Below are 20,070 nucleotides of genomic sequence, written 5' to 3'. Positions count from 1 at the left end.
TCTTGCTGTCTGTGGCTTTGTCCTTAGTTAGCTAGGTGGTCAGGACGCCTGCATTTGAAATCAGGCCAGAAGAAGAAGGCTGAGAGCCTTTAGCTTCACTGCATTTGCAATGGTTGGCAAGTTCTAGCTTGTGGCTGAGAGGATTTGATTTCTGGCAGATGCCCTGGGGAGCAGCAACTGCTTGTCTCTCCAGGATGTACAAGGCAAGACTGGAGCTGCAGCAAGGAGGGACTTCCTCCAGCTTCTGCCAACTTCTGTCCTGTGTCTATAAGAGCTGGGATGTGTCTTTGCTCTGTGAAAGGCAAGCGTATCTAATTGCCGAGCTTTGGTTGTGTGACTCCCAGCACGGGATCAGGAGACCTGCCAGTGCTGAATTCATCCCTTATCTCATGCACACCTTTCATAGGTTTATTCTTTAAACAGTAGGTTCTTCCTAGGATGGTCTTGCCCTGATAGCCCAGTGTTTGTAAAGCAAAGCCAACCCGCACACCACAGCTGCACAAAGCCAGGTGGGCTCAGCCTTGTGTCCAGTTCTGGCACGTGCTAGCTGCTGCTGTTGGCCTCACAGCTTTGTCCTGGGCATTGGAGCAGGCCTGTGGCTGCATCACCTCTTCCAGGTGAAGGCTCTGCTGCTTACCAGGGTGTGAGGGCGAAGGGGCTGGCTGGCACTGTGAGCAGCCTACACTCTATTGACTCTCACATACTAAGCTCAATACAAACCTTTCAAGGGTGCAGTTATTAGAATATTATTAACGCTGATGAGTCTTGGACTAAAATGACTCTTCAGATTAAAAAACTCGAACAAACACATCTGCAGTCCCCCAGCCTCCCAGCCCCATATTCCCCTTGTTGTTCTGGCTGCTGATTTACAATTCAGAGTCTCACTTCTCCTAGCATTGCCCTTCTGACAAGTGGTGCCTGTGTTGTGAACCTGCTGGGAATGGCTGCAGCTAGACTCCAGGAGTCTCAGATGCTGAAAGCTGTCAAGTACACAGAGGTATTCTGGGTGTTTTCAGCTGAGAATTCAGCTCTGCTCTAATGAAGCCATAGCAGAGACCTCAGAAGAGGTTTTATTCAAATCAAGTGTTACTGACTAATCCCTGCTTGCAGCAGTTGCTGAGTTTCCCTGTTTCCTGGGCTGTTTTTTTTTTCCTTTCTATCAACCTTCTAAAATCAGCAAAGTTAAATTTGGAGACATAAGAGCTCCCTAGCGCAGTTTGGTAGCACAGAGAAGTGGGCTGGTGGAGCAGGTGGGATGGATACGAACAGCCCTGCCGTGTGGCAGGGCCTGGGCCATTGGCGCAGAACGTGGTTTGTCCGATTGTCTCGCTGTGTCGCTGCAGTGCCCAGCATCAGGCAGGTGACAGAGGCGCTGGTGATCTGTGGTGCTGTCCTATTGCAGGGACAAATGGTTCAGGCTTCCCCAAAGCCACAGTTTCACTGCCCAGGTGTGTTCAGAGTTGGCACTTGGGTGCACAGATGTCAGGCACTACGCCTGGAGGATGCTAAAGGGCTCTTGTAGACCGTGCCGGTAGTGGGAGCAAAACACTGTTGTCTATGCGTTGGGGAGGTGCTAGAACAGCTGCTGCTGAGGAAACTGCACCTTGAGGTGGCACAGGGAGCAGTGAGAGAGAGAGAGCAGTTTGGAGAGTCACGAGGAGTTTACTTACAAGCCCCTGTTACGGAAGTACTCCCATTTATTATGTGAATCTGTGTTTGGTGGAGGGCAGATGCTGCAGGCCATGTGGTTGGGCTGTGGGAGTCTTATCCTAAAGGACTAACGTGGTTGAATGGAGGTGACTTTGTGCAGAATGTTGCAGCGTGGCCACAAAGAGGCCTTGGGGGAAGGCAAGACCTAAAGGGAGGATTTTAGCCTGGATGCTTTTTCTTTGCCTTCTTGGGTAGCTGCCTGTGCCTGGAAGAACTAGCAGCATAACGTTCTAATGCCTGGCACACTCACACCGCTGGAAACCAGCAGATCTGAGTGACTGGGTTGGGTCCAGAGCCTCCATCTCTGCAGAGCCACTGTCTCAGTGCTGAGAGCGCAGGAATAGCCACAGGCTCTGCACATCTTGAGTCATTTTGAGGCAATCAGTCTGTCTCCCTCCTCTCTCTGAGGAGCTAATTATGGTGATGTTAATGAGGCAGAGGTGCTGATGCTACCCAGGGTTTTAATGACTCTCCAAATTTTCTGCTACCTTTACTGGAAAGACAAAAGAAGTGACATATTTGGAAGCAGAGGTGTGCAGTGGGTGGCAAGCAGCTGGGTGTGCTCAACAGTGAGGAGGCAGGCAGCAAAGGGTGGCTCTGCTGAATGTTGCCATACAGGTCTTGCTCAGCCTAAGCTGTGCAAAGTGCCTGAGCAGTTTGGTGGGGTCTGTAAATCAGTGTGCTATCAGTTGCTCAGTAAAAGCTCCCAGGAAAGCATTCCCTGAGTGCAGTGATTTTCTCTGCAGGTATTGGTGAGCTGGGTCTAGCAGCTGCTTCTCAGCATGGTGTCTCTGTTGCTGTTCCCTGTTTCTCCTTCTCTGCCCCAGCCTCATTCTCTTCATTCCCCCCTCAGTTTTTTAGCGTAGGCATCCTACTTTTGGGTGGCACCATTTTGCACAGCAGCTCCAAGGCCAAGCATAGGGCTAAAAGGACTGGCTAAAAATTGTTGTAGCTCTTGTGCCATTAGAAACATCAGGATTTCTGCACTGGTGAAGTGCAAGACACACAAACCACCTGGGAAGTGATTAGCATGGAGAGGAGCTGGCACTGAAGAGTGAAGTATTTAGACTGCTGTCTTGTGTGCAAATTGATATGGGCTCATCTGTTATTAAAGTAGCAACTGTTCTCATTTGGTAAGAACGTTAATGTTTCACTGCACGTTTTCTTTTATCATTATCAAAGCTCTTTGCTCTGAAATAGCTGCATGTGGCATAAGACAGAATAAAGGGTAAGAGCCACAGTAGGTAGGTGGCAGGTGACCTGTGCTAGCTACGTGATGCTGAGGTCATGGATGGGAATTTGCTGTCTAGCTGTTTGTGGTTGGCTCCTTGAACTGCCATGATGGGACAGGGAATGGAAGGAGCAAACTAGGAGCTATGCCCTGGCAGTGAGGCTTGGTGTGCAAATGCTGTTTCTGGAGAGGCATTGGGAGGGCTGCTCAGCACAAGGGGTGATGTGGTGCTGTGTGGAAACAGATCACACAAGGAGGGGTGTGTGTGCTTGTGTGTGCATACACATGGCCAAAGTGTGCTAGAATGCTCTGGAAACTGGAAATGACTGAGCAGAGGGGGAACACTTATAAAATATCTAAATAAATCTTTAATATTTCTAATTGCAAATGTACATAAATTGCACAGCCACGTCATTTCTTTGAACACCAACAACTTTCTCTGTACATTATTATATAGTTTAAAAGGAGCTGAAGGAGATTCAGCAAACACTTCCACTTTGCATTATTTTTGTTTTTAAACATACTTACAAAAAAATTTCTTTTTTATAAGAGGATATAAAACATAGCAACTGCTTATCAGGAACAAGTATCAGCCTAAGCAGATATACAGAGAGAAAGAGGTATATCTTAAGACACAGTGATGTATGATAAAAAGTAATGTGTGAACATGGAGACTGCACTTTTGGGGTACTCATAATTGAATGCAGAACCACGTGAATTTACAGCGTTGTCACAACTCATGTAACCTGTAAATATCTATGCTTGACTGTGATACCCTTTTCCAAAGCTTGATTGTTTGAGTGTTGTGTAACATACTTGGGATTGGATTTGGTTTGGAAATCCCATGAGTTGCCTGTTAGCAGGCTTCTGTCATCCTCCCTCTCTTCAGCATCTCCCTATCCCACAGTGTAATTCACCCCAAGGAAAAGAAAAAGGCAACAGTACTCTTTGTAGGGTTACAGCAGGGATTGGCTGGTTCTCAGTGCAGGGCAGGTACCACACTTCCAGGCCTTGTAGCAAAGCTGTGTCTTCTGAAATTGCCCTGACAATTCAGAGACCTGTTCGGAGATGGGCAACACCCATTCCTGTGTCCAGTTAAGGAACCTCTTGGTAGCCATGCAGTCTGACCAGTGTTAGATCCCATACTGGCCCAGGTTTTGTCGAGTTCTAGGTTGCTTTGAATGCAAATCTTTAAGGAAAAGGTTGAACACAATAGTGTGGCAGGTGAGGATGTAGTGCTGCAAAGAAACTCCATGTTCACCCCAAGAACAGTGTCACAGTTGTTCCCTTTGCATTTTCTGCTTCACACTTCCAAAGCAAAGCTACATATTACTGAAAGGGCAGTGACCTTAGGTGGAACTGCTGGAGCACCGCTGTCTGTAGGAACTGCCTTCAGAAAGGCTTCGCCCAGGGCCGCTACCTTTGCCCTGGGATTGCTGTGGGACATGAGCCCCTTGCAGACTTTATTCGTGAGCCAGTCCTTGTGGCTGCCCTGGCAGAATGAATCAGTGAGTTAATTCCATCTTATGATGTAACCGAAAATCTTTTTGTTTGTCACAGAACAGGCTTAGGTACCTTTTCTATTGCCTCTTATTAAGGACATCATTAGTAACAGAGAAAAGCCCATGAGCCCTCTAAAGTTTAGAAGTGATTACTTGCTGGTTGCTTTCCTAAGAGAGCCTGTAATGCATTGTTCAGGTCCACCAAGTCCCTTCTCCCTTTAGGAACGTTTGTAGTAGCAGAACCTATGTCCTGTATCCCACAGAAACCTGCAAGGCTACCTGCCAGGCCAGAGGAGTCCGCGTATTCTCACAGTGCAGTCAGTGCTTTAAAAGAGCAAAATCGGAAAACAAAACCAACCAGACTCAAATGACAATGCAGAGTGGCACACGACTCTTTGGATGGAGGCAGGATTTGCTTAAACTGGTGCAGAAGGGGCTGGGGAGTACACTGTAGTAATCAGTTGGCACGGGGAAGGATTTCTGTTCACCAATTCTTTGGCACTAAACAAGCTATAGTCCCTGGCCAAAATGATGAGACTGACAGTCTGCAGTAGACCTTGGATACTGTTCAGTCCATTTCATTGATTGCCCTTTTTACAAAATGTTGTTCATATTCAGAAGTGTTCACTACAGTTAAAAAAAAAATCAAAACTCTAAAGTAGAATTCTTGAGGTGGGGCAATGCCAAATCTGGATCTGAGTTGGCTTAATCTCCCCTCCCCTTCCCTCAGATCAAAAAAGGGAAAGGAGGGCTGAAATCATAACCTGTGTCTGGATCCAAATTTGTTAGTTTGAGTCCACCTCTCCAAAACAGCAGTGAGATACAGCCAAATCCTGACCAAATAAGCAGCACCAGAAGTAAATTACTATGTACACTGTTAGTGAGATAGATACGTTACAGTAAACACTGAAAACATTTACAAAAAAAGAAGTTAAGACTTGTATTAAGATAAAAATCTGAGTTTTGTTTTGTTTACACTTCTTCGAGTTTTACTAGAACAGCTGCTCACTGTAGAAAGCGCAAGAATAAAAAGAAAATGGAGCAGATCACAAAACATTACATGTAGTGGTTGCTTTACTCTGGTGCTGCAAGCACCTCTGTGAATTGCCGCTGGTATTGCTGTGCCAGATACCAGGTTTGAGGCCACAATCAGGTTACCTGGCCACACTGCACTCACACTTGCAAGCTCTCACTCACATTCGCAGGCATGTGCGCACAAATGCATGTGCGCGCACGCACACACACACACACACACGTAAGTACAGTTTATAAATAACAGAAACATAAATTGAAATAACAGAGCTGAGCCTAGGTGTTAGAACCTATCCCCAGACTTTTGCGGGGGGGGGGGTCATATTTAGGTCGAGTTGTTGAAGCTTATAGGGAAAGGCGTGATTGGGAAAACAGGCTTGGGGGGAACCTCTACTGTAAAGAGGTGTCATCCTGATTTGCGTTTCTTTTCATACTGGCTCAGGAAACTAAGTAAGTAAAAACTCCAGAAGGTGTTGGCTCTGGAACTTTTAACCGTTTAATAACTCACTATGCAAGGATTTTGCCTGCTATTTCAGCAGAACAATGTGCATTAAGCAATTTGCAAGTTTGAGGTTGACCAGGTGCTTCTGACAGATCCTGGGAGGCAAAAAAAGGGGGGGGGGGTGTGAGAGTGGGTGGGAGAAGTGCCTTGGCTTTTTTGTGGTTGAACAGAAGATTAAAATATACTGTGTTAGCTTCAGTACTGGACAATTGTTTTGTGGGTATGTTCTTTTTTCCAGCTCTTATGGAGAGCACTGACTTTGCATCCCAAAATTACTTCCATGTATGAATGGAAACATGTTCCTGGTGGGGCGCCTGCCCCCACACCCTGTAAGCATTTCCATTTGTCTGTGTTATTTTCCTCTTGAGAAAACCTTTGTCTCTCACAACACAAATAATTCAGAACTTAGAAACAATCAGTCAGCTCTTAAGAAAAAAAAAATACATCTCAGGGCAACAGCAGTTTAAAATAGTCTTTTTTGCAGAGTTCTTACAATGTATTTGACTCTGAGACAATGGCAGATGTAAGTGTACGTAGCAAACTGTTCATAGTACCCTGTGTATCGCCTAACCTGTCTGGGTCTTTCTCGAGCTGTAACCGTGTCAGTTTTGTGAGCTTCTTCAAAAAGGCGTATGTGCTAATTTTCCAAAATTCAAGGGTGACTGAAATGCCGTAAGTGTTTAGTTACTGCTTTCCTCTGAGGAGCTCCTTTGGGGGTCTGCTCTGTGATTGGGCCACTCTGCAGGTGCTGGCTGTGTGTGGAGACCTCAGGAGCCCAGCAACATGTTCACTCTTCCAAGGACCGGAGCTGCAGCAGGTGCAGCCTCACCGGACTTAGCCCAGGCCTTCCCAACAATAGAAGAGCTTTTAGGAAAAGAAAGCATCTTTAATTTCTACAACAGTTACATGTGGAAGAATGCTGTTAATGAGCCTTACGGCTGCGGGGCAGCATGGCAATGCAGCGCTCACTGGCAAATAGTGTCCTGCTCAGGCAGCCTAGGTACTGTGAGGTTGGAGACGGTACCTAAGCTGTGCAGAGCTCAGTGAACATCCTCGGCCCTTTGACTGTACATTTACACATGGCAGGAGGAGCAAGGACAAGCATTCAACAAGTATATTAAAATTCAGTGGGAGGAATAGGCAGATGTCCTGTACACTGTACACTGTTATCCATATCTCAGAGAAATCTCTCTGGCTCTTGGTATGAGTGACCTGCTCTGAGACTGGGAGTCATGAAGTACTAACTTAAAAAACACAAACCAACAAACACACCGTGGCGGCAGGTCAGCGGCACAATCCCCCGTTAAGGAGGTGACCCCTCCGCTGAGCACAACGTGTCTGAGTGTGCCGAATCTGCATGTTTCAGCGGTTAGGAAAGTCTAATCCTGGCTTATGCCTGCACAGTGCTTCCTGACAAGGGGCCTTTCGGTGGTGGCTGCTGTTCTTGTTGGTTACTCCCTTACGACCAAGTTTTACATTCTTCAAGCCGGTTAATTTCCATGCAGTGCTCATTCCCAATTTAAAGAGGACAGTATTCCAGAAAATGGGCTGTTTTTTTTTCTAACGCGTACTGTGAAAGAAAAGAAATACAATTACCGATCTTCATGGTTCTTCAGGGCTTTTCCTGTTTGTTTGCCTGTTTTTCTCCCCAGAATTAGTGTTTTTTTTTCTTTTTTTTTGAATCTCTACACAGAGCATTACATCCCCATAATGAACCCCTTGTCAAGCAAGGCTATGGCCTCTTCACTCCCCCTCTGGCACAGTGAACACTGTGGAATCCAGCCCCTGTGCCTCATTCACAGCACAGGGGCCAAGCTCAGGCAGTATTTACTTTATTCTATAGCTAGACATGTAGGGGGCACAATGTGCTGGAATTATTGCCCTTCCTTTTCCCCTTTTTTCCTTCCTTTTTTCTGTGAGAGAAGAGCAGCAAGGCAGAGGACTCAAGCAGCTGCTCACCAGATGCCAGCTCCCCTCTGCTCCACTTGTGTGCCATGGCCTTGAGCATGCTCTGCTCCCTTTGGCTGCCCACTGACCTCCAGAGCAGCCCCAGCAGTACTAACCATAACCTTCTCCAGTGCCCTGAGCCATGGCTCTCCATTCAGCTCCTCTTTTGGCTGCCACATTGCACAGAGTGAGCCCTGACCTCTCATCTGGACTATGCCCCCTGTTAATTAAACACTACTTAGCTGTGTAAATGCCCTGCTGATGATAGTCACATGCTGTAAATGTTAGAGTGGCCTCAGGAAAGCCAGGTAAAAAAAAAGATTTCTGGGCTCAAGTTTGCTTTGAGGAGTGAGGGCTGTGCTCCAGGGGAGTCACAGGCGGGGTGGGTCAAGCTCTACTGCCAATCCCTAGTACAGCTATGTATAGCAGCACTCAGCTGCCAGTGGGGCTACACTGAACTGCAGTCCCAGCAATTCATTCTCATCCTCCCCTGAGCTGTTACTGCCAGCAAACTACCTATTGAACACAGTTTAATTAGACTGACTGGGCCTTGCCTGCCACCAGCTCTGCCCAGCTCCCTTTATTTTTCTTACTGCAGTGACAAGGGCATTATTCTTTGCTAGAAGGGTTGAGGGTTCCTTTGGGCAGTTTGGAAGGAAAAGGTTACTTTGTTTAAACATTAAACAGTGATTTAAATCCAACAGTGACAGCAATTCTCAAATATATGGTATTTCCTTATGCCACTCATCTCACACTCGGTCTTTTCGTCCCCTCAATGTGCTGGCGTTAGCATCTCCCACAAAGGCTCAGTCAAGTACACCGTCCACAGTAAGGAGCTGGTTTCTCTGGGAGGGGGGGGGGAGAGCAGCCGTTCTTTGAAGCTGGGGCTCACACCTGCTGCTGCACGGTCTGTCTGGCCAGGCCTCCTCTCCTGCGGCAGCGCCCTCCATGGGTTAACAATTACTGCTGTTTCTGAATTCTCCGTTCTCAGTAATCTGCAATTTAGTTGGGTTTGTGGGGGAGATCCCATTACGTGTCTGCATGCTGTACCTCTCTTTCAGCTGAGTAAGGGCACTCATTAACCGTGCGTTGGCAGCATCCAGTGAAGCAATGCGTTTCTCCTGCAAACAAATAGGCAGAAGGGGCACGGTAAGTGGAAATGTGTGAGGACCTGATTTCTATGATGCCAAGGCTAGTTCCAAAATGGCAACCTAGAATTTCTTTGGACCAGTACCCTTCTTTGTTTTTGTTGTTTCTTTAAGACATAATTTCCTGAAACCCACTGCTATTAATAAGTCTGCAAATGTGTTTAGCCCATGGTTTTCCCTGCTGCTTGCCAAGCAAGCAGTCATCTAGCAAGCAGAGATAAGTGAGCTCTACCTGTGCTCCAAGCTAGCAACACACAGGCTATGTTTCAGCCAGAAACCTCAGTCAGACTACAAGGCTGTGGTTGTGCCCTGGCTGTGAACTCAGCTGAGCTGTGATGGGCTCATGCAAAGCCTGATTTCCCTTCCGGAAGGCCAGATTAAAAGCCTCCAGAATTCTGGTTTGGGAAGTGTGATTTTAAGAATGTCGTCCTCAGCTAACTACAGTACACCAGTATCTGGACCAGTTCAGAAAAGCAACAATCCCTGTAGTGTAATATTCCAGTTCATGTGACTCTTGTAGTGATGTTAGGTGGAAGGACCTCCTAGCCTTGATCCCATTCTCAGAATTGCTTTGGCAACAGGAAATCCCTATCCTTGCTGTCCCAAGTGATGCTGTTTTGAGTCTCTTTCTAGTTCTCCGTGGTTAGCTGTTTGGCCTACACAAGTTTTTAATGCATCAGACTTTTGAACAAGAGGAACTGGAGCTAAAGTCATTTTACCATCTAATTGATCCTGAATGAAATGGAGATAAAGCAGCTTCTCGAATTCTTCAGTTATGAAGATCATTGCACTGTTTCTAGCCCATCTGCAGCTGTTAGAATGAGAGTAGAGAGATTCCTCTTCTAAAATCTAGCTCTCTCTCATGATGGTTATTCATATCAGCATTTAATTGATTTTGTTAGTGTAAATTAATAGTTCAGACGACTTGTGGCCTCCCAGGACATCTGTAATGGCAAGTTCCTTGCTCTCACTGACTGACTACTGTTACAGGTACTCTGCAGTATTATAAGGCTGGGAGAAAGAGCTTTTGTGTTGCAGTCTGATTCTGCCACTGCTGTTCTTTTTCATACTGAACAAGTCACCTTCTTTCTTTTGTCTGCTAATTAGCAAGAGGGAGTAAAACACCTCAAAGGGGCAGTCTGTGCATAAATTTCTGTGACCATGTCTGACATTGTACAGACTGAGATGACAAAAAGCTAAAAGCACTGAGGTTGTGGTAACAGCCTCACATGTAACACACAAGGTGGTATGCACTAGCCAGGTACAGGGTAGACTGGTGAGAGCTGCTGGCAGTCCTCAATCTGCACAGATCCCAGTAATAGGCTCCTATCTGCTAGGCTTTGCCTGAGTGCAGAATTAACATGTTGATTTACTATCTTTGAACAAATTACAGAAAATCACTGTTTTTTTTAAAAAAAAAAGTTTGCTACTGTCTGATCTCCTTTTTAATTAGCTAAATTAATCATGACTAGTGACTCATAAGTGATTAATACGGTCCTTAAAACTGATACAGTAGCAATGCAAACTGCAGAAAAAGTTGAGCTGCTGAGAAAATACTGATCTCTGCCTAGACAAATTAAGAGATTATAGACCACATTTTCAGATTCTCCATAACCCAATAACCGTCTATCATTGTAATCTGTAGTGCTTAGCTTCCTAATAACGTAAGCCACAACCCCAAGGCTGAAGAACACGTTGGCTTTACTCTGGCCAGCCTATGTGTTCCTTGTATCCAGGTCTTTCAAGCGCAACTGGAACTGTGCAGACTCTGTTCCTGCCCAAAGGAACCACATCTGCCTCTACTCTGCTCATTTCCATCTTTGACCATGCCAGCTCTCTGACTCCCAGAAGTTATACAGCAGAACATCATTCCGGCAGATTTTTGGTAGTGAAGTAAAAGGTGCTTCTATGGCAGGAAACAATCTCTGCCTCACTGGCTTACTGTCTGGAGGGCTGGAACACAGCAGGCTTCCAGCATTCAGGCCTCTGTACGTTCCTGTGAGGCTAGGCTGGCTCGATTTGTGGAACTGAGGTGTTCCTCTAATCCCTATGTGCATTTTGGCCTGTGTCACCACCAAGGGCAGGAGATGCACAGCAACCAGCGGAGTCAATTTGTGCTTTCCACAGTGTGCAACTTAATCTAATGCCCTGCTTCCTGCCAAGCCACTTTGCACATCCAAAAGGATGAGAAAGACTAGTGACCAGAGAGACTAGAAAGAGCCTTTAGGCTGAGAAACACTACCCGACATTTGAATCCAATTCTCCTTCATTTTGGCCTAGACCTGTAGCTAAAGGTTTGTGAAAGAATCTGCATAAAACCATAATGGGGCAGCTGCTGTAGTCAGCTCAGAAGCTGTGAAAAAAGGAATCCCAAGCAAAGATGTGGCTTGTGGTGTGAGAGCTGAGATTGAACTGAGTATGAAGAACCAAGCAAAGCTCTAGGGATCCTGAGTCAATGAGGGTACAATCCTTCCACAAATTGAATGGATGTGACTAGGGCCATCCCTGGAAGGAAGAGGGTGCTTACTGCTATATGCTGACCTTGTGCATAAGGCAAATTATCTAGCATTGTCACAGTCCCATCTTATTCTCTAGCTACAGCCTTTTCCTCTTCCCATCAGCTCCCTTCATATCCTGCAGGTGACACACCTTCCACAAATCTGCCTCTCCATCCCAGCGTGATGCATGCATTCTTCTCCTGCATGGCATTTCTTTGGCCCTTCTATCACACCATTTCCTTGTCAAGATTTTATTCCTGCCATTTCTTCTCTGCTTTGCATACTGCCACTCCCCACATCCTCTGTGTTGCCTGCCAATCTCTGAGGCTGGAAACAGCTGTACAAATACAAATGCTGTGATAATAAATACCATCATGCTCAACTCTGATGTGCTCTTTCACTGACTTCAGCTTGGTGCTGTCTTCCCCATGCCAGGCAGTCTTGCTGTGCTTGACCTGACACTGCAGCATGGCAAGGGGTTTACCTATTGGTAGACTTACCCTGAAAGTTGCTGCAGTTCTTGGTATCAAGGACTCACCTGCGCATCAATAATCTTCTGTTTGGAATCCACAGCAGCCTGCATTTCTGCATGGTCTTTCTTTAACTCCTCCTCAACTGACATCAGTCTGGCAGCAGAATAGGCAAGAAAAACACATGCTTTTAGGATGCTGAGCACATAGCCCTCATTTGCAAAGTGGTTTGTACAGTTTAAGAAGGTAATCTGAGTGCTGGGAGGAAAAGGGGCAGGGAGAAGGCTCCTGTAGCTTTATAACTTCTCATCTCCCTGGACTTCTGATATAGTACAGGTTGGTTTGGAGCTGGTGGCTTTATGAAAAGCTATCTATCTTCTTTAGGAGAGGGGAAAAAACAGCATATCCAAAGCACTCCCAAAGAAAGGGCACTAACAGCTCAGGGTATGCCTGATTGCCTTGTGTGCCCCACAGAGCATTTCTTCATGTGCTCTGTTCAGAAAATTTCTCTCTGTCTTGCAGCCATGCTAAGCCATGAGTGCTCCTAGCTCTTGTGCAGCCTGAAAGTGACCCAGGAGGCTGTTTTTACCACTAAGGCAAGATTGCTTTGATCACTTTCTAATTGGATCAAACACTTTGAAAGGTAACGGCCTTTTGTAGTAAGCATGCAATGTCAAGAGTACGTTAATTACATTTGCTGGTTTCTGTCACATCCAGCTGCCTAGACCTTAGTCTTACACCTGTCTAAATCAGCCACCCAGGATGAATGATTCAGATCATTTCCTTATTTAGTTCTTGACACCAGGGAAGGCAAAGGGGTGATGTATGTTTCTGAAGCACATAGCAGGAGTGCGAAGTAGCAGAGAAGGTAGTCTGCAGCTGGACCAGGCCTTGTATAGCAGCCTCCATCATCCATAAAAGGTTGTGCCCTCTCATTTGAAACTGCAACTCTGAGGCATGCACTGAGATGCTCCCAGTACCTGCAGCTGTGCATTCAAGCACGAAAGGGACACACATTGGCATTGGCACTACTTCTTCTCACACACAAACCAGTATTTCAAAGGCGTTTTTTCCTGGATGTTAATTCCCTAGACACCTCTATAATAGACTGCCCAAATGCTTATGTGAAAAGCGAGAGCTAATTTATGAAGGCACATTAAAAGATGTAAGTTGGTTTGGCTCAGATAAAGATCAATCTAGCTGGACTAGAAAAGTCTTATGTGCCGGAAGAGCATAAACACCACATTACACTGGGTGGGAGAAGGGGGTTCACAGCTGTGAGTAATGGGATGGTGATGAGATCTTCAGCTAAATATCAGAACATTTCAGTTTTTAGATCTACTTCTGAGACAAACAGAAGAGCCCGCCTGCCAGCTCCTCTGAGAGCTAGGGCTGGTTGCCAGCTCTAAGTTCCCTCCCAAAATTCTGCCTCTAAGAGTCAAGAAAAATGTGAATTTTTGCTTGTCCCAGATGACAGTGTTGGATGGGACCCAAAGATTTAGGGTCTGCAGTGCTGAGGCTGGGAATCCCACGGGGGCTGTAACCCAGAAGGGCAGGGAAGGAACAGACACTGAAAAACCACATGGGAAACCTGGCCCCGCCAAAAAAAAAAAAAAAAAAAAGGTTCTCCTGAGCAGGGGTCAGCCCCAAGGCCAGTCAGGCTGTGTGCCTGCCTTCCTCTGATCCACACGGTGTGTGAGCATGCATGAGCGAGCAAGCACGCGCATGCGCGTGCACGCACGCACACACAACTTCCCTGTACCTGCTGATAATGCCCTTCATCTGGATCTCCTTATCCTCCTGCTGTCTCCGGAGCCGCTCCTCGCTTTCCTCAAGTCTGGCCTGATACTCCAGCATCAGCTTCTGCGTTGTCTCCTCCTGGCATTTGAAGCGTGTCTCATACTCTTCCAACTTCTTGTTGGAGATGCGAAGCTTGTCCTGCAGCACTACTAGATCCTGCTGGTACTATAGTATGCAAGGACAGACACAGGACGAGAAAACATACGTGGCATGTTACCTAGTAAGGCTTTGCCTTTGCCAGGATTTCCCTGTAACCCAGTCTCGCCCCTTTCCTTGCACTGGCCTAGCTGCAAAACTGCATCAGATAACCCTGTGTGCCGCTGACACCTCTTCACTCCTCTTCTCCATGCAGCGTTAGGAGCGATGGCACGGTCCTCCTGGATAGCAGGTCACTAGCAGGTTCAGAGAATGGGTGGTTAGCAGAGTTTGGCATTTCACATGGGGATGCAGGTTAGGGTGATTCAATGGCAAATGCAGCTGGGAATTTTCCTCAAATGAACAGTGCAGGGCTAAACACAAGCAGAAAAAGCTGCATTGGTGGGGTTTTGGGTTTACACATGAGCTCTACAGTCTAAAGCAATAAACACAGGGTGCTTCAGAGTTACTGAAGGCCAAGCATGAGCTGTTAACACTAATTCCCTCTTTGCGCCCGGGGCGGGGATGGTGGGTGGGGGGGGGCGCGCAGCTGCAGTAACTGACATAGGCCAGTCTAGTCACAGAGCAGAGTGGTCACAGTTCCCATGAAGTGCCAGGCAAGTCCCCAAGCAAGGAGGGCAGAGCAGCTGCTCTGGGGTTTTAGCAGCCCAGGCTAACTGCTCAATACGTAGCAGTGCAAGCTTTGCTTCAGTGCAAGGCTACACTGCTGCCGAGACTGCCAGCACAGTTGTCAACCAGTGCATTGTTTTTTTTTTTTTTTTTTTTTTTTTTTTTTGGTCAAGTTCCACTGGGACTGTCAAACTAATCTCATGCAGGCCATCAATCAGCTGCCAGTCTGTTTGGTCACTTGCCCCTTGGGTGGCTCTAATTCCACCTAGTGTCTCCAGGGGATTTGAGCTAATACGTAGCCAGCCGTCAGTGGACTGTAGCCCACAGAACCAAAGGCAGGACCAGGTTCAACTCTCACGGAAGGGAATGGATGTCAAAGAGGCTCCTAACATGGCACAAGCTGTGCACACTGATCAGAGACTGCGTGAGCAGTACTGCATTTTGTAGCCCATCATTATTTTAAACAACACAGTCAGATGTCAAACCAGGGTTCAATGGGAGAAGAGCTGCTGCATGAAGCCAAGACCCCACAGATTGTACTATCCATACACACGGAGATAAAATCGGTAGCAGCAAAAGAATAAAACAGTTACAAAAAAAGGGAGAGCTTTCTAACTCAGTAAAATTGGGTTCAGCAGAAGCATAGCATTCAGTACAACTTGCTTTGATAAAGGAAAACTCCAGTGCATAGCTGTACAAGAGAAAAGAGACTGCAATTTCAAAAAATTATCTTTGAAAATGGTTAAAAAAAAAAATCTCAACAGCCCTAACCCTTAGAATAATTAACATGGAGCTGATATTTCGACAAGCTGCTTAAAGTGTTAGAGACAAGAAAGAATCTGATTCACGAGGATTCTTCAAATATGGTTTAAAGTGGCATAGCCACTTGTAACATGAATTCAATTCATGAATTGACAGAAATGTGCTTAATCTTGTATTTGTTAACTGAGAGAATGGCTTTTAATGGGTTTGGCCATCTCCAACTGTGTAAGCATTTGAACAAGAAACCTGTTTGTGTCCAACCTTTGAGAAAGTGCTGAGGAGTTTTACTAAAAGATCAGCTCTTTATCAGAGAACGCAGCCATGCTGCTTCACGTGTACCAGTATGTGTAGCAGTCAGCCAGCTCTCCAGCTCATGTAAATGCACCCATGCCAATATCAAATAATCTAATATCAAACCACTCCACCAACTGACTGGCTGAGAGCAAAAGTAACTGTGACTCACATGGACTGCAAATTTATGAGGCTGATGGTCTCCTGAATTGCCAAAGTATTCAGGCCATGGCAGGCAGAGTGGGAATGACCTATGAGCTCCTTCTGTCTGGGCAGACACAGTCACAATAGAGCACTGCGGTTTTCCTTTAAGCAAAGCTTTCACTGAGCCACTGAAAAGACACAGCTTGCACATGTAATCAAATCATCTGGAGTGTTTTTATTTGGGGGGGGGGGGGAGGGGGACGACACAAACACCCATACAGTTGCACAGAAGCAGTACAGTCGGATGGAAGGGAGTTGCTCAAACAGGAAAGATTGAATACCTACCCTAGCCTTAAAATAGCAGCGTAAGTGAGCTCAAGTGATATCAGGAGAGGCCTCAGAGACCGTAGGAGTCGTTCCTGTCTCTAGAACACTTGTCTCATTCTTGGTTACCATTCAAGTCTTACGGTAGTGGGGAGAGAGATTATGCTAATGAAGAGCTTTAATGCCAGTGACTGATATGACAACAAAGTAACAAAAGATGCTGCATGGGAATGAGACATCAGGTTCCTGTGGGGGAGACTATGTCAGAACTTTTGGCAGGGAGGGACTTGCTGCAATACTGTCAGAATTTATAATCCTGACGTGGTCTACCCTGACTGAGCAGGGCCCAGTGCTGGCAAACCCCTCTCTGTGCAGGACAGGGTGAGCCAGGGGCTTCCCAGGGGACAGCGTCTCTTGGGCTGGCATGGAAATACAGCAGTCCATGTGAGTCCCCACCTGTTAAAAGTTGAGCCCATTTCACAGGAAAGGTTGCCAGGAAAAGGGATTAGCGACAATGCTTGGCATGCACAGTGTCCACACTGGAGTGCCTTCTGCCTGCCTGTGGGAGTTTGCACATGTGAGCTGGATTTGGCCAGCATACATTTCTTGTTGTGTGGCTCTTTGGCATTTCACCTCACCCTCCAGTTCCTATGCAAAAGGGAAGCCCATCACTCTTGTTTCCACTTTAGATTCAAATGAGCACTGAACCCTTTTTGAAGCACTGAAGTGATCAATACAGCAATGCCATACATACCAGCCTGACAGCACCTTCTCTTTCATTTGCTGTCTGCTGGTGTCTCTGTTATGGAAAAGAAAGAGCTCTACCTTCTGTGCTTAAGTCATATTCTTATACATCTGGAAACAAAGCTGCTGATTACAGAGTTTTTTTCTGTGTCAGCTGCTATCTGATCAGTGCATGTCTCTGTTTTTACGAGAATATCTAAGGAGGAGAAAGCCAATAAAAAAATGCATTGAACTCTCACGAACAACTGCTGTATTTTTTCTTGGGGAAAACTGCGAGCTTTCTTCTTGTATGTCCAGTCCCTACTACACCTGGCTTTGGCATTTCACTAGAAGTTAACAGATAACTAGTCCCAAAGCAATATAGCACAGCAAAATTAGAATGGGAAGGTTATTCTTACAGAAACACACACAGGACTCTGCTGGAAAAAAGGTACATGGAAGGTCATGTCTGCAGTTCTAGCTAACCTGGTGTTAACTCATGGCTGATGAGACAAAAGGAATGCACATTCAGGAAAGGTCTCAAATGCTAACTGTGGCCTACTGCAGATGTCCTGGCAGTGCCAAGCTGCTGAGAAAGCATCTTGCAGAAGCAGCAATTAAAAAAAAGATGGGAAATTCTCAAACCGGACAACAGCATCCTAATTTCTAACCCTATTTCTTGACCCTTTCCCAGACATACGCAGTCTTTTCCATGCTGCTCCCACTCCAGGCTTCTCTGGGAAGGAGGGAAGGAAGTAATTATTCTTCCTTCCCTCTATTCCTCCAGCAGTATAGAGCCTCTCCACAAATGCAGGCTCAGACTGAATTCTTTAGAACTGACTCCCTGACAGAGCCACAGACTGGCCAGGCCCTAGTCTGCATGACTTAACTATAAGCTTGGAGCAATGTCACTACATCAGTGAAGGCAGAGGCCGCAGTTCTATATTCAAGACCAGAATCTGGCCTTAATATTTAGGTCTGTTTACAGCTTTCTAGTGTGAAAGCTGCTTCTTGCCACATGTCTTTGTTGTGAGGCATGAAACCGCCACTGTCTTACTCCCTTCCCTGTTTCCTGGGTATGTTTGCTTCACTTTTTAAGCTTTCTTCCTCTCCAGCAAGGGGGGGAGTAGGAATGGGGAAGTAACAGGCTTTGGCTGGCTGACTTCAGGTGATGTCCCAGAGCAGCTTCAGCAACTGATTCCTGGCTCCTGTTTTTCTTACTTGGTTTCATCAGAAGGTAATCTGAGTCAGAGAGCATGTGAAGACCTCCCAAGCCTTCCCTCAGAAGTGCTCTGCAGTGCGGTGCAGCAGGGCACAGAGCAGCTTGTCACCCCTCTCTCCTGGGCAGCGAGGTGCCACACAGCCCACCTTGCCCCAGCATGCTCAAGTGAACAACAGTTAAGGAAACCCTCTCTCTAGTTAGAAACTTGTTTCAATCCAGTCAGGTTTTACCTTTTCTGCTTGGCTGAGCTCGTCCTTATTCCTGAGCTTATCCCTGTGCTTGGAATCTGGGTCAATGCTTTCATCTTCTAAAAACTGCATGTTCATATTCAAAAGCCAAGCAGCAGTGCGGTCCAGGGCACTGGGGTTCACAGGAGAAGGGGCCTACAATGAAACATACAACCATGACAAAAGAAAAACCTGTAACAGACATGATCGTGAAGCTAAAAAGAGAGAATATCCTTCCAGCTGAGCCCTCTCCCATGCTGCTCTAACGGCAGTGGACAGGTTTGAGCTACCAGAGTGGTCTGGCAGGGAACAGGAACAATTCTTGTTAATGCACATCACATTATTTTAGGTCAGTAATGTCAGACAGCCCTTGGTGGGCCCAGTTCTTCTGTCTGCTATCCCCACAGAACACTCCTACATTTTGGACTTCACTGAAGCGGTGGAATCCTAGTTTCTAAGCAGGTCCTGCTGCACCTCAGAAAGATATGACCTGTCAAAGTGCAAAGCTGCAGGCAAACAGACTGGCTTGACAACGGTATATTCATGGCAAGTCGAGATTTCACTCAACTCTTCAGAGTGCTTTCGTTAGCTGTCTTTCTGCTTGCTGTGGAGATTTCATATCCACAAAAGCAGATTTGCAAACTGAAATGCTACTTTTGGTCATGCTGGTGCCTTCTCAGAAAATTGGATGAGACTTCATAGTTACAGTGCTGGAGATACCTGAGCGCTCAGCATCTTAGTAGTTCATTTGTAGACTTGTTCATGCAGCTACTGGAGCTGAAGGAACCATGCCAAGAGTGCTGTTCTGCTATCAGTGAGCTAGAGCCACAGCTGCTGCTTTGCCTTCCTAGCCTGGGCAGGGAGGGCAAACCCAAACTTTGCCCTCAAACAAACTCAGAACAAAATCAAACTCAAAAAGACCTTTGCCTGGGTATTTTCTAGGCACATTACAACCTTGAAGAAGTGATCCTGCAGCTACTTCACCCATCCTGGCTACCTATAAACTGCAGTAAATAGTTTCTCAGGCTGAGCACAAGGCATGTTGGATGATCCGGCCAAGATGAACCCAGTTAACAAGCCAGAAATATAAAGGCTTTTATATTTCTCCTCCATTCACATCTTCTTTTTGGACTGTGAAGAAACGCAGCCCCGGTCAGCAGCAGCAGCAGAACAAGAGATCCTGCACTCTGAACAAGTGGGGACTGGTTTTAATCACCTCACTGGTGTTGGGAGATTTCCCATGCCATGTTCCACTCTGGTCTTCTATTACCAGAATTTTAAATCTGAAGTTTCAGACTTGGCTCATGGAATATCACTTGCTGTAAATCCTCCTCCGACTTCTTTCTGCTCTTTCTTGCATTTTTAGCTCAGGCATTGTACCTGCGACAACTGCTCAGATTTCTGGTTATGAGAAACACTGGCAGTTACCATTGTGGTTCACTTCAGCAACATAAAGATTGTTGGTCCAAGACTACCATTTAACAGAGCTCAGACCACTGTGCCTGAGTCACTGTGCCCCTTTCTGCCTTATCTGAAGAAGTGAAAAGGAGATTGATATGGCCTGGACCATTTTAAGCTCAGTCCAATAGATGCAGTCACAGAGGTGGAGCGCTTCTGGCTGGCTCCAGTGAGCTTCTGGGAATTCTACTGAAATAGCCACCACATGAGATTACTTTGTAACAGCATTAAATAGTACCAGCTATGAACAAGCAGTTTCATTATGATTTACAGATGCTTCTAACATAAAATACGCAGATTAAGGGTAGGACAGG

The 20,070-nt window shown here is 46.2% G+C and overlaps 1 protein-coding gene across 13 annotated transcripts in view; it reads right to left on the bottom strand.

The window, feature by feature from the left end:
* Positions 1-3,286: 3,286 nt before the first annotated feature.
* The window catches only part of DAB2IP (DAB2 interacting protein), a 216,169-nt gene continuing 199,385 nt past the window's right edge, over positions 3,287-20,070 (bottom strand). For 9 of the 13 annotated variants that reach the window (XM_062591355.1, XM_062591353.1, XM_062591354.1 and 6 more), the window contains 4 exons: positions 18,302-18,454; positions 13,803-14,005; positions 12,109-12,196; positions 3,287-9,045 (listed from right to left, as the gene is read on the bottom strand). In XM_062591355.1, the coding sequence (XP_062447339.1) occupies positions 8,878-9,045; positions 12,109-12,196; positions 13,803-14,005; positions 18,302-18,454 (612 nt within the window). In that variant the 3' untranslated portion in view covers positions 3,287-8,877. The remainder of the gene's footprint in view (positions 9,046-12,108; positions 12,197-13,802; positions 14,006-18,301; positions 18,455-20,070) is intronic. The other 4 variants (XR_009960279.1, XM_062591356.1, XM_062591357.1 and 1 more) reach the window with 4 other exon arrangements.

Source organism: Rhea pennata, chromosome 18, assembly GCF_028389875.1.
Source record: "Rhea pennata isolate bPtePen1 chromosome 18, bPtePen1.pri, whole genome shotgun sequence".
Taxonomy (NCBI): Eukaryota; Metazoa; Chordata; class Aves; order Rheiformes; family Rheidae; genus Rhea; species Rhea pennata.
This window is presented reverse-complemented; position numbering and strand designations above follow the sequence as displayed.